Source organism: Topomyia yanbarensis, chromosome 3, assembly GCF_030247195.1.
Source record: "Topomyia yanbarensis strain Yona2022 chromosome 3, ASM3024719v1, whole genome shotgun sequence".
In the NCBI taxonomy this organism is placed as follows: domain Eukaryota; kingdom Metazoa; phylum Arthropoda; class Insecta; order Diptera; family Culicidae; genus Topomyia; species Topomyia yanbarensis.
In genome coordinates this window covers 246,006,773-246,021,689 of record NC_080672.1, presented here as the reverse complement: position 1 = coordinate 246,021,689, position 14,917 = coordinate 246,006,773, and the positions used below count along the sequence as shown (strand labels likewise).

The 14,917-nt window shown below is 39.1% G+C and overlaps 1 protein-coding gene across 3 annotated transcripts in view; it reads left to right on the top strand.

Annotated features, from left to right (window-relative positions):
* LOC131692030 (scavenger receptor class B member 1) overlaps window positions 1-14,917 on the top strand; it is a 247,130-nt gene that overhangs the window by 175,380 nt on the left and 56,833 nt on the right. For all 3 annotated transcript variants that reach the window (XM_058978858.1, XM_058978857.1, XM_058978859.1), the window contains 2 exons: window positions 10,343-10,742; window positions 10,797-11,044. In XM_058978858.1, the coding sequence (XP_058834841.1) occupies window positions 10,343-10,742; window positions 10,797-11,044 (648 nt within the window). The remainder of the gene's footprint in view (window positions 1-10,342; window positions 10,743-10,796; window positions 11,045-14,917) is intronic.

Below are 14,917 nucleotides of genomic sequence, written 5' to 3'. Positions count from 1 at the left end.
ATGCAGAAATACAAACTTTTCAAGTGTTTGAATGATTTCTCTATTTGAATTTATTTGACAATGAAGAATAGACTGTGAAAAAACAACATATACACTGATAGAATATATTCGTAAATCGCTTAGAATTAGTTTCGTGCAGAAAATTTTCATGAAATATACGAATTTTTCGTACATATAATGAATCGTTCGTAGTCCTAATGAAACACTTTTATTTTTTATCCCGAGTTTTTCGTGAAAACCACGAAACGACTTTCGTTGGCTTATTACGAAACAGCTTCATTCAGTACGGATTCAAATGAGCCATCGCAAACTGCTCGTTGGTTTTGTATGAATAAGTTTGAGTTTTTCTCTACAGGAACAATGTCAAAATAATATGCTATTAAATACGAAAAATTCTCTTAGACGAACGAAATGAATTCGGGCGACCAAAGAGATTGTTCGTAATTTACACAAACGTTCACTAAAATAAACAAAACATTTCGTTTCATTCACGAAAAATAATGTCGCTCTCAACGACGACATTCGTGCAATGTACTCTAAATAAGTAAAATTTACGAAAACTTTCGTTCATTAAGCGACCATTCACACCATAATCTTTCTAGTCCTCAATAATGATGAGCAGGTTGAAATATAACCGAATTATAATAAGTTAAATTTACGAAAACTTTCGTTCATCAAGCGGTCATTTCTTCGTATCACAATAATATCGATTTGGCCACATCGATACTTTAAATTTTAAAAAATCAATGTTCTCAAACATCGATCCTAAAATCGACTGAAACAATAAGAGGCTAATAAATACGAAAACATTTTTAAGATAAACGAAATGAATTCGTGCGACCAACGAAATCGTTCATCATATACATAAACACTTATGGAAATAAACGAATCATTTTGTTTCATTCACGAAAAATAATGTCGTTATCAACGATTACATTCGTGAAATGTAAACTAAATAAGTAAAATTTACAAAAACTTTCGTTCATCAAGCTGCCATTTCTTCGTACCACAATAAAATCGATTTGGCCACATCGATTTTTTTAAATTAAAAAAAAATCGATGTTGTCAAGCATCGATCCCAAAAGATCGACTGAAAACAAGAGGTTAATAAATACGCAAACTTTTCTCAGATAAACGAAATTAATTCGTTCGACCAACGAAATCGTTCGCAATATACACAAACGTTCAATAAAATAGGCAAAACCTTTCGTTTCATTCACGAAAAATAATGTCGTTATCAACTATAACATTCGTACAGTGTACATTAAATGTGTAAAATTAACGAAAGCTTTCGTTCAGCAAGCGGCTATTCTTGTTCATGAAATGAACGAAACATAGTATTTACAATGCACGAAAATACTTCGTTGCAGAAAACGACGAATGAATTCGTGCATTGCACAACCAATTTCATTATATTTACGAATTTATATTATCAGTGTAATCGAAAAATGAAGAACTGATAGATTGTTTCAGAATATTTTAAAGGATTCAAAATTAAAGCTCACGCCTGTAGTTATTAGCCATACTATATACTAATAAAGTCAAATTCTCATAAAAATACGAATTCCCGATAAATACTCATTACTGGGATTAACTAGAGTAAGCATTGGGTGAAACCAAAAGCTAAATTATGTAAATAAATAATTACCACTTTTCGAATATGTCGAGCAATGTCTTGTTTAACCACAGGCTGAAAATGGAGAACTTTGTCCTTGGAAAATGTCCATTCACTTCATTTTCTGCAGGAAAAAATTCAAAATTATGGCCCCATTCCAAATACAAACTTGCTCGGATGCTTTTGGTTTACTCACAAGAATTTTTAAGTTTCTATGCAAAATATATGAATATGGAGACAATAAATTCAGTAAAAAATGTCCGTTGCCATCTTATTTGGCCTAAAATCCTCAGGGACATAACTGAAGATGAAAGGATTAACATTGCAGAAGGCTGCCAATTCATCCGACTTTGTGGTAAAATATTTTTGTAATATAATGTTAAATGCTGCCTCTCTTTCTCGCACATGCTTAGAATAGGAGATTTTCAAAAATTCTTCTTATCTTCTCAGTTAAATAACCTTGCCCGGTAACCTCCAATCATTATGCAACTTTCAACAAAGTTGTTCGTTATGAAAAAGCTACACCACCTGAAGTTTTGAGGTATGCAGAGTAACTATGAGATTTTTTTTTTCAATTTTGATTTCTTGTTTTCGATTTTTCATATATGCAACTATAGAAACTTCAAAACTCTTTTTTTTTTTTCAATTCGTTTATTTGATAAGGCAGGTTTGCGTTAGCTTAAAGGTGCCAATTTTGTTTTGTTTTACATTTTAAATTACTTAAAACAAGGGGATTACATATTGACTTTTGAAATTAAACTAAGGCGCATTTATAGCTATACATATACACAAGGGGGTAATATAATTTTCGTAAGATTAGGGGGTCATTTAGTTTTTATGGCAATATGGTTTGACATTTTTAGCAATGAGATTATTGGAGCAAATAATGTTTAACTAAGGGGGAAAATTTTTACGACTATCTTAAAAGTAGAAATAATTAGAGGGCGTGATTAAATTTTGTAAATATTCGGAGACATTAATTAGAGTTATTTTATGTGGTAGTAGAGTTGGGCATTTGCAACGAGATCATATAATATAATAGTTAAAACTAGAAAAGGCAAGAAGAGCTAAATGCTTCATGAAGATATTTGGGGGGAAGGGGGGAGGGGTGTTACTTCTGTGTATAAGAGTCAGGGGAAGTAAGGTGGACAAACATGGCAGGGGGAGAACATTATTTCAGTTTCAGACTTCGGGAGATCAACGGATGGATTACAGAATCAGGGTGGCCTTCATCAGGAAGAATCATGTACTGGGACGCCGGGTGGTCGTTCTCAAGATGGCAGGGGTTTCTCCAGACGATTTCGTAGTGCGGCTCAGATGTTGATCGGCTACATTTCGAGTTGTGCGTGTGATGTTCGTGCTTTAGGTCCCGTGTTTGTTGGCTCATTCGACAGGGATGTTTTGTGTCGCCTTGGAGTCGCATCAAACCATCGTGGGTGTATGGTACAGGTGGAAGAGAGCGTTTCTGAGAATGATAAGGAAAAAGGGGCAGTTAAAGTTGGATATTGGTGGTTTTTATGAAGGTGTATATAAGGAACATATAGAGGACATCGCGGCTTGCCAACACATCTCGAACCGGGACGTTGGGTGGTCCTCCTCGGGCCCGGAGGGTGTCCATAAGCCGAGACCTGGCGGAACTGTACTCGGTGCACGCCCAGACTATGTGCTCTATATCGTGATAACCGTCGCCACAAGCGCAGATACCACTCTCCACGAGCCCAATACGTCGGAGATGTGTATCCAGCGTGTAATGGTTCGCCATGAGTCGGGACATCACACGAATGAAGTCACGACCCACATCCATCCCCTTGAACCAAGGTTTCGTCGATACCTTAGGGACTATCGAATGTAGCCACCTTCCTAGCTCCCCATTGCTCCACGAGGTTTGCCAACTTTCGAGGGTTCTCTGATGAGTAATACTGAAAAATTCGAGGAAGCAAATTGGTCTTTCAAAAACGTCACCTTCAATGGCACCCACCTTAGCTAAGGAGTCCGCCTTCTCATTGCCCGGAATGGAGCAATGAGAAGGGACCCACACCAAGGTAATCTGGAAAGATTTGTCAGATAAAGCACTCAGTAGCTCCCGTATTTTCCCCAAAAAATACGAGGAATGCTTTCCATGTTTCATCGAGCGAATAGCGTCAATAGAACTCAGACTATCCGAGACGATGAAGTAATGGTCTGCGGGTAATGTGTCAATGACTCCAAGGGTATACTGAATAGCAGCTAGTTCTGCGGCGTAAACTGAAGCAGGGTCACTGAGTTTGTAGGAGGCGGTGAACTTTTGATTGAAAATACCGAAGCCAGTGGACCCTTCGAGGTGTGATCCGTCAGTATAAAACATCTTAGAACAGTCGACTTCTCGGAATTTATTATAAAAAATATTTGGAACCACTTGTGGGCGTATGTGGTCCGGAATTCCAATAATCTCATCTTTCATGGATGTGTCGAAGAAAACAGTAGATTCAGAAGTATTTATGAAATGCACACGGTTGGGATTGTAAGAAGAAGGATTAATATTTTGCGCCATGTAGTCAAAGTACAGGGACATAAAACGGGTCTGAGAATTGAGCTCAACAAGCCTTTCGAAATTTTCAATCACCAACGGGTTCAAGATATCGCATCGAATGAGCAATCGATATGAGAGTTCCCAAAATCGATTTTTCAGCGGGAGAACGCCCGACAGGACTTCGAGACTCATCGTATGGGTCGACTGCATGCACCCTAAGGCGATACGCAAACAACGATACTGAATTCTTTCGAGTTTGATGAAATGTATGTTCGCGGCGGATCGAAAGCAGAAGCATCCGTATTCCAGTACCGACAGTATCGTTGTTTGATACAACCTAATTAGGTCTCCTGGGTGGGCACCCCACCACGTTCCGGTTATTGTACGAAGAAAGTTGATCCTTTGTTGGCATTTCTGTTTCAGATACCGAATATGGCATCCCCAAGTACCTTTCGAGTCGAACCAGACCCCTAGATATTTTACTGTGAAGATCTGAGCTATAGTTTGACCCATTAATAGAAGCTATAGTTGTGCTGGTTCACGCTTCCTAGAAAATACAACTAGCTCAGTTTTCTCCGTGGAGAATTCGATACCCAGCTTAATAGCCCATGCAGACAAATTGTCCAAGGTATTCTGTAATGGTCCTTGTAGATCGACAGCTTTGGGTCCCGTAACAGACACCATGCCATCGTCTGCAAGTTGTCTTAACGTGCAGGAATTGTCAAGACATTCATCAATGTCGTTGACGTAGAAATTGTATAACAGGGGGCTTAGACATGAGCCCTGGGGAAGGCCCATGTAGCTAAATCGTGATGTCGATAAGTCACCATGCGAAAAATGCATGTGCTTTTCCGACAACAAGTTTAGTAAAAAGTTGTTTAAAGTCGCTGAAAGACCATGCTGGTGCAGCTTCTCTGAAAGAATGTTGATAGAAACTGAATCAAAAGCCCCCTTTATATCGAGGAACACTGATGCCATCTGCTCTTTACTAGCATAGGCCATTTGAATTTCGGTTGAAAGCAACGCAAGACAATCGTTCGTCCCTTTGCCTTTGCGAAAGCCAAATTGTGTATCTGACAGTAAGCCATTTGCTTCGACCCAATTGTCGAGGCGGGATAGGATCATTTTCTCGAACAACTTCCGGATACAAGATAGCATTGCGATCGGTCGATACGAATTGTGGTCGGAGGCTGGTTTTCCTGGTTTTTGGATGGCGATGACCTTCACTTGCCTCCAATCGTGTGGGACAATGTTAGCCTCAAGAAACTTATTAAATAAGTTCAACAAGCGTCTCTTGGCAGAGTCTGGCAGATTCTTCAACAAGTTGAATTTGATTCTGTCTGGCCCTGGAGCTTTATTGTTACACGACAAGAGAGCAAGTGAGAACTCCACCATCGAAAAAGGTGTTTCGTTCGCGTTATCGTGACGGGACGCGGCGCGGTAGATCTTCTGTGCCGGGGCGGAATTCGGACAAACCTTCTTGGCGAAATCGAATATCCAACAGTTTGAATATTCCACGCTCTCATTAGTACTGTTTCGATTTCGCATACGTCGGGCTGTTCCCCAAAGAGTGCTCATCGATGTTTCTCTCGTTAATCCGTCGACGAACCGGCGCCAATAACCGCGTTTTTTGGCTTTCATCAAACTCTTCATTCGCTTGTCTAACGTCGCGTACTGTCGAAAACTAGCGGGTAACCCGTCGTTTCGGAAGGTCTTAAACGCGGCGGCCTTCTCTGCGTACACGTCTGAGCACTCTTTATCCCACCAGGGATTGGGAGAACGTTTTTGTATGTTCGTGCCGGGTACTGGCTTAGTCTGAGCTTGATTCGCGCTGTCGAGAATCAAGCCAGCCAAAAAGCTGTACTCTTCCTCCGGAGGAAGTTCTTGAGTAGATTCGATGTTGTCGGATATCGCGGCAGCATAGCTCTTCCAATCGATATTTCGTGTGAGGTCATACGAAATATTGATTGTTTCCAATGGCCTTGAGCCGTTATTGATTGAGACTACGATCGGCAGATGGTCGCTACCGTGGGGATCAGGGATTACCTTCCACGCGCAATCTAACTGTAGCGAGGTCGAGCAAAGGGATAAATCTAATGCGCTTGGGCGCGCTGGTGGGGGACAAATCCGTGTCATTTCACCCGTGTTTAGAATTGTCATGTTGAAGTTGTCGCAAATATTGTGAATTAAAGAGGAACGGTTATCATCATAAAGGCAACCCCATTCCGTACCGTGAGAGTTAAAGTCGCCTAAAACTAGTCGCGGTGCAGGCAGGGATTCTATGATGTCATGTAGCCGGCGATGCCCAATCGCGGTGTTGGGGGGAATATATATGGAAGCTATGCAAAGATCTTTGCCTTTGGTTGTTACTTGACAAGCGACAACTTCAATACCTGTTATCGAGGGAAGGTTAATTCTGTAGAAGGAATAGCGCTTTTTGATCCCCAAAAGCACTCCTCCATAGGGGGTGTCTCGATCCAGGCGAATAATATTAAAGTCGTGGAAGTTGAGATCTATGTCGGAAGTTAACCAAGTTTCACATAATGCAAATGCATCGCAACTCAAATTATTTATTAAAATTTTGAAGGAATCGATTTTCGGGATGATACTTCTGCAATTCCACTGTAGAACAGTGATCAAATCCGTGACCTCGTTCGATGAGTTAGCCATCGAAGGATACAATCGCTGAAAGGAGGGGCCATTTAGCAGTCAACTGCTTCAAAAATGTTCTTACTGTAGGGAGAAAAGCTAACATAAGACTTTTAATAGGATCAGTTATATTAAAAGTTTTTATTATCCAGTCCACAATGTCCGAGAGTTTGATAATTCCAGTGCCGCGATTATTCTCGAACTGAAACAGAGGAACACTTGGGATTTTTGGTGTTCCGGGAAGTGCTGGGAACTCCTTCTCTGAGTTTAATCCTCCGAGACCAGGAGCTAATTGCTTCGGTTTGGTTGCAACACTTCCAATAGATGTGACTTTCGGAGTCCCGTCAAGGGATACCTTCTGGCCTTTACAACGAACTTTAGGAGAGGAAAAGTTCCTCCTCTTCCTATAACTTCTAGGCGCCCTAGTAGATGTTCCCTCTTGTGGGTCATCAGCCTCGCCCTCGTTAGGAGGCAAGTGAGCATAGATGTTTGTTGCGGTTGGTGGTGTAGCTTTCTTTAGCATTTCTGAGAATGAACACTCGGATCGTCTCGCAAGGGAACGTTTTAGTTTATCCCCGCGTAGTTTGTACGCGGGACATGCCGAGATATCATGCAGATTCTCTGCACAGTAAGGACACTTCTCAGCATTCTTACTGCACGAATCATCTAGATGATTCTCCCCGCATTTTCCACAGCGGGCCTTATTGCTACAATGGGTGGCTGTGTGACCCAATTGTTTACACTTTGTGCAATTCATGACCCGCGGCACAAACAGACGCACAGGCAGACGAACCTTGTGCAACAGGACGTCATTTGGCAAAGCGGTACCAGCGAAAGTCAACCGATAAGAGTTTGATTGGGGGTACGTTTTTGAACCATCCCCCGCAACTACTACTGAGTGCAAACGCTTGCACTCGAGTATTTTCACTGGCTGAAGTATGCGGTCTCTAAAACGGCCAACCCCGTACTGCAGCAGATCCTCGCATGTCAAACTGTCATCGGCAACAACGCCTTCAGACTGTACTTTTACAGCTGGAATATACACGTGATAGTCCTTCGTAAAGTGCTCGCAGCAAGCAATATCGTTTGCCTGCTTTGAGTTAGTCAGCACGACCCTCAGCCTGTCTGAGCGGACCTTTTTTATTTCGGTCACAGCCGAGAACCGTTCCGTCAGGTCTTTTGAAATCTGTAATAGATTCAGCGATTTTGTTTTGGGCCGAAAGAAGACCACAAAGGGACCGGTCGAGAGCTCTGGATATTGGTTGGGTCGGGGGAGAGCCTTAGGAATCGACTCGATCTCCATTTGGCCATCCGGGGAGGAAGCCATCGACACCGTCAACGCACGGGGTCAGCGCCCGCGCAGACGGGAAAAAGCCGTAAATGTATCAAAAAGGTAGATTTCACTTATCTGTATACTCGTTTCCCACGACGCACCAGTCCAGCTTAAATAGCTGGTTATTGTTCAATCCTCGCTTTACGAACAAAAGGTTGAGAAATGTGGCCTAACGGTTAACACACGCACAAAAGAAAATAAAAGTCCAAACCTCGAAGAGGCAGAGAATGGCAAAATAACCTTGAACGCGGATTACTGCACTGTTCTTTTTCCAACAGACCGAAAGCAAAACACTTCTATCTCGATCGAGCGATGCGTAGAGACTGAGATTCAAAACTCTTGTGAGTGAACTAGAGCTATAGGAAAAGCTCATAAGTGACATATGGTTTGTAGAGCTATTTAACACTTGATTTAGCAGTGTTCCAAAAAAGTTAAAAAAAAAATTGCCGGTATAGTATGCGTGCACAGTTCTGGGTGCATTGAAAAGTGTTTACGCGAGAAAAATTACATGATACTAATAAATGGTAAATGTGTTTTAACTTGATCAAAGATAAGTTCGTCAAAGCTTAGGAAATACTTGTAAAAACTGAAATAAATCCATAAAACATTGATTATTGGATGCAAACATACGTGCCAGAAATATTATTTACATCACCAGTATGCACAGATGATGTCGAAATACCTAGCGGGCCTGATAGGTCCCCTTGCCTTTTTGTGCATGCAAAAAGTTTATACGAATCTATGAAGCACACCATATGTGATGTTTCCGCAATATCTCACTTTTTCGATGAATTTTAGCATCAGTTAATGGAATTTCCATGCTCAAGCTCTAACTGCATGCATAACGCTTTGTAACTAAGAAATCGATAGCCGCTGGGCCTGGAAGAGCCGCGTGCCTTTTTGAGGGTTAATTGTATTAAGGTGTATTGAAGCATTTCTCGTGTATTTTTTCAATTGGGTATTTTCAATTCACTTTGAATGGGGAGTGAACTGCCCCTCGCTGCCCGCCCAATGGCGCTTCGGAACAATTTGTGTTTTACTCCTATTTCGTTGAAAGTTGCAGCAACGCACGAGGGTTATTAGCTAGTATATATATATATATATATATATATATATATATATATATATATATATATATATATATATATATATATATATATATATATATATATATATATATATATATATATGTATATATATATATATGTATATATATATGTATATATATATATATATATATATATATATATATATATATATATATATATATATATATATATATATATATATATATATATATATATATATATATATATATATATATATATATATATATATATATATATATATATATATATATATATATATATATATATATATATATATATATATATATATATATATATATATATAAAAAGACAATGTTTGTATGTATGTGATTTATGGAATCCCAAACGGCTTCACCGATTGCCGTGAAAATTTATACGTACAGTCGTGATTCGCTGGTTGGACACTGTTTAACTGGACCGCTTTTTAGTTAGACCACTGTCCAACTAAAAAGCATCTGAACGCCAAAATCTCATGTCAAATGTACTTTGGCAATCTATCTAACAAACTTTTACACTACTAATGTCTTCTTTGGAGATTTTTTGACAATTGTCAGTCGGTCCAACTAACGAATCAAATTCGTTAGTTGGACAGAGGCAGTGGCCCAACCAGCGAATCATGACTGTGGTAGGCATTTGTAATGGAGCGTGTTGTGTGCCATTGGTTGGGGATTGTTTGCCTGTCAGATGGCGCTTCGAACCAAATTATGTTTTCTCCTATTTCGTTAAAAGTTGCAGCAACGCGCGTTGAGTATTAGCTAGTTTTTTTTAATAAACTAATACTTGTTTTTTCTTTAAAAATGTGGTATAAAAATACTGTTACTTTAATGTAATAAAATCTTCGCTTCATGCCTTTAAATATATTAAAACTTTCTTCAAAAATTTTCTTGCAAAAGGTATGTAACCTCTTAAGTTCGGGCCCCCAAAATCCCGGGGTCCATGGCCCTTACCCAGTGTGCTCATGCTGGTACTGATTTTGATGTATCTTTATGATTAGCTGGTAATTTGTTAAATCACTAGCATATAGTGGCAATTAGAAAACTGCTTTTTAATGAATCGTTAATTTTCACACAGCTCAAACGTCCGAAATGGACGTCTGTTCTTTGTGCCATTGTAATACTTGTTTCCAGATGTACAACGATTACAACGACCGCGTAAATATTCGTCATGGGAAGCAATTTGGAAATGAACAATTTTTCATGATTAATACTTATCGAAACCGTCCAACAGTTCCTGGCTTTATGCCGGAAAACGGCGACTGCTTCGCATCCATTGTAAACGCGTCCGAGGGGGCGTTTTATCCACAGAATCTAAATGAAAACTCCGTACTAATCTATTGGCGACGAACACTGTGCCGTGCGGTTCCACTATTCTTCGAAAAAGAAATTCGTCGTGGACCATTGACTGGATACGAGTTCGTACTTCCCGACAACTCCTACGATCGTTTAGCTAATGCAACTGCGGACTGCTATAAGGGACAAAGAATTTTATTGGAAGATGGCATGACAGATATGTCTAAGTGTTTATTAGGTATTTAGTGTTTATCAAACGTGTACCACAAGTGATTTTTTTTAAATCTTCCAGATTTCCCAGTAGCTGCAACGAGCCCACATTACTACGCTCGAAATTTGTCTCTGGCACATAAAATATCTGGAATGACGCCTAACAGAGAGAAGCATTACAGTTACATCATTGCAGATCCCACTTTTGGTATACCAATTGACCAATGTGCCCGAACGCAGAGTAATCTAGTTCTTCCGGAGTTAGCCGGTTTCTCCAAGGAAATATTGAGTTTTAGTAATATGATTTTACCTATGTTCTGGATAGAATATGTAAGTACTACGAATAACTGTGTGATAAATAATACCACATACTACTGTTTTTTATCAAATGAATAAAAATCAGCCGCACTTTTTGCAACTGATTACAATGAGTATTCAGTTGAAAAGATAATGTGAAGGATCGATATGGGTCATTCCACGCAAAGTGATCAAGGCACGTGTAATCGACCTTCACGGATTTGAACCAAATTTGGAGGAATTTTTCATCTAGGGTCAACATATAAGAACTCAAATTTTTGTGTCAATTGAACCACCCCACAATGGTCCCAAAGAGCAAAAAAGGAGGTTTTTAGATTGAGTCAAAACTGTTAATTTTGGCAATGTAGTGTCTTTGGGAAAGTTTCTTGGAATAGAACTACCCTTCTTTCCGTTTTATCGGATTGATGATTAATCCCCCCTAATAGTGAGTTACGAAATTTATTTTCTTCAATAATTCAGATAGACAAATACTTACTTTAACAAAGTAGTAGAGAAACTTATTTCAAGCATTTTACCTGAACACTATCTCTCTATCTTTCAAACTTTTTGAGATATGGGGCATTATTTGTGAAAGGCCCCTTAAAAACAGTTTTTTCATCATAAGTTTTATTTTAGATTTTTTCCATCATATAAATATTCTAGAACATTGTTTGGACTGTTAAACTGCATTAATTTGTCGAAGACGGAAACTTGCTATCGCTAGTATGTGTAGCGATATTCACGTTTTTTACTGAAAATAGCTCGTTTTCCAATGCCGATAACATGTAAACAAAAAAATTAAAGCACTAGAAAAGCACAACAAATGCTGAAAAAATCAGATCTCCTCAAGGCGGCCCTCTATGGAAATACTCGAGTTGAAGTTTGTCTTATTCCATCATTCATTTGCAAAGACAATATGAACAAAAACTGTTATCGAAGCCTAACCAATCTACAAACGACAAAAGTGAAAAAGTGTTAGCTTACCCAACCAAATCGAAACCGGTGAAAACAACCGAAGAACATACAATAGTGTGGATCGATATTGCAGCAGAACGAGCAAAATAACCTGAACCAACAGCGGGGGAATAAGTAGGCGAGACCGGGGCTAGTTGGCGGTGTTTTCAGTTTTCATTTTTTACCGCTTTGATTTTGGTAGATCTTGCAAAATAGAACACGTTGCATGAAAGGGTAGACTGTTGGCAACATCTTTGAATTTTATTAAAATGTTTGATACGTTGTCTTCATTTCTAAAGACAAAAATATGTGACGGGGAAAAGCTGCCAACTTACCCCAGCCTCGGGGTAAGTTGGCGGTATGTATCGGGTAAGGCGAACTTTTAAAAACTAAGCAATCCAATGGAAATACAATAACATACGTGGTCCATATGAAATGTGACGATTGTCTTTTCGATAAAACTGTATAGTATTCGATACTTTTCATCAGTGATGTCCCGGCACACCACGCGAGCCGCTCTGTGACTGTTCTGTGTGCTAACCGGGCTCGCGAGCTGTGCTGTGTTGAAACGAGCTCGTGTGTCTGTTCTTATAAGAAGAGCGAGCCGCATAAGCCGAGAACGTGTGCTCGTCGCCTCACAAGCTCGTGTGCTTTACCGAGAACACGAGCTCGAAGTAAGAAGAACACGCTCGTGTTCGTCTTTTTGCTTCATCAAGAGCCGTGTGCTTCGTAGAACAGGCTCGTGTGTCGGCTCTGAGCTGCGAGCCGGCGGGCAATGGGGGATGTTTTATTTTCGTTTCGTTTATAGCATCTCATTGATTGCTGCGCACCTCAACCTAGCCGGAATATTGGAAATAAATTTATTCATCAATTGATTGTTGGTGTAATAGAAAAGACAATTTGGATTGATGATATGTTTTCAGCCACTATTGATCTGGAATGATGAATTGATCAATGTTTTATTGATAAGTGTGTGAAGTGGCTGGCATATCAGTCTTTCTGATTTTGTTCCATTTTACCGTCAAAGTATTTGTCATTGAATTCAACATTAGTAAATATTTCCAATGAATCGCTTTCAAATTACAAATGATCGGTGTTAGGTCAGACCGGACTAAGTGACAATTTATTTATTACGAGAAAAACGAGTTTAAAGTTTGAATCGCAGCACCCTTTACAATATAATTAGAAATTGATTTTCGCCATAATTCTTTCTTATTGTTACATATTTCAAATCTGGCAAAAGTCGAAAGTAGCTACAGAAATTCTTTATCAAGTGCTATCATTATCGCATTTTTTGATGTTTTGCGACTTAGTCCAGTCTGACTTAACACCGATCAAATATGAAATCAAATCTAGCGTGCCGTTCATATCATATGGACTCAAATGAAAATAGTATTAACCGCAATAGCCACTATTCCGTTTTAAAAATAAGATTATCATAATACCACTTAATTCAACAAACTAATCAGTTCAATCATTATTTGTACAACGAAGTTTTTGTAGTCGCATGATGTAAATGTGAGCTTTAGTAACAAACAATATTTTATGACTGGTGGCATCTAAACAGGCTAGTGTAACAGTAGGTACTCCACGATTATTGGAGCGTTCAACCTACCAATGTGAGAAAACTTTTCTCTTCTTTTTTTTCTTTTGATTTTCCTAGAAAATGTTTTGCTTTATACTGCCCATTCAAGCATAAGAGTCCAATATTGAAAAACAGCAAGTCGAAACAAACGCTGTTCAAGATTTAAATTTTAATTGAGCCTTATGGATGTTTTGGTATTTTTTCCATATTTTCTGAACAAACCTGGTAATCTTATTTGTGCATTGGGATTCAGTGATGATACAGAATACAATCCAACAGATAACTCATTTTCGACAAAAATCTATATGGGACTCTTATGTTTTAATGGGCAGCATAGCTGATATTCAAATTTTTAGCATAGCCTACAAATTTTGTTGGTTTTTACACGCACAATAAAATTAGAATTCCGCCATTTCTTGGCTGACACGATGATTAAAAGTGGGATTGCTGGTCAGTAATGACATTACTTATGCTTCATGTAAGGGTCCCTTTTTGATCTTTTGGATGCGAAAATCATTTTCCATGTAAGGATTTATAGATATATCACATAGTATTTATAAAATCTAATAAGAACCGAAGTGCGCCACTGCCGAATTAAACTCTCGTGATGCATCGTTTGATCGTGTTTGGAAATTCTAGAAACAATTCCGAATGGAGGGGAGCTGTTAAAAAAGCTATAAATTGCAGCACTTCAAAAAAATTATTTCAAATTGTATACGTGTTTCTCGAGTAATCAGTGACTTTTTACCAAGATTTCGTGATGTCGTCCCAGAACAAAAAACGGAAGCAGAAAATTTCTGATGCGTCGCAGATTATCCATAATCAGTTTGAATTAAGAGACAAAACGATGTTGTGCCTTCACTGCAACAAGGAAATCGCAAAGAAAAGCAGTAATTTAAAGCGCCATCTTCAGCTTGTGCATAAAGACTTATATTTTAAACTGATCCCTGGCGAATCTCTGAGTAGTACTCCAGAAGGTACGGTGGGTACCAGTAATCGTTTTCAATCCAAGATAGTTGTAAGGATGGATCGAAATTTCTACATCAAGTCATGTGTAAAAGCGGTGACGTCAGGAAGCCTACCGTTCAACGTGTTTGAGAAGCCGGGCTTAACAGATATTTTGAAACGAATTGAAGGTGGTCTTGGAAAAACTTGTATTACAAGGAAAAACATAGTTTCCAAAGTGGAATACACGTCTACGGTGTTCCAGAAAATAATTGCTACGGAACTGAAAAACAAATTATTTTGTTTGAAAATGGATTCGGCAACACGAAAGGGCAGGAGTATTCTGGGAATCAACGCGCAGTATCTTAATGGAAAGGTAGTTACCATTCGCACCCTGGGTCTTGTGGACATAAAAGTGGCAC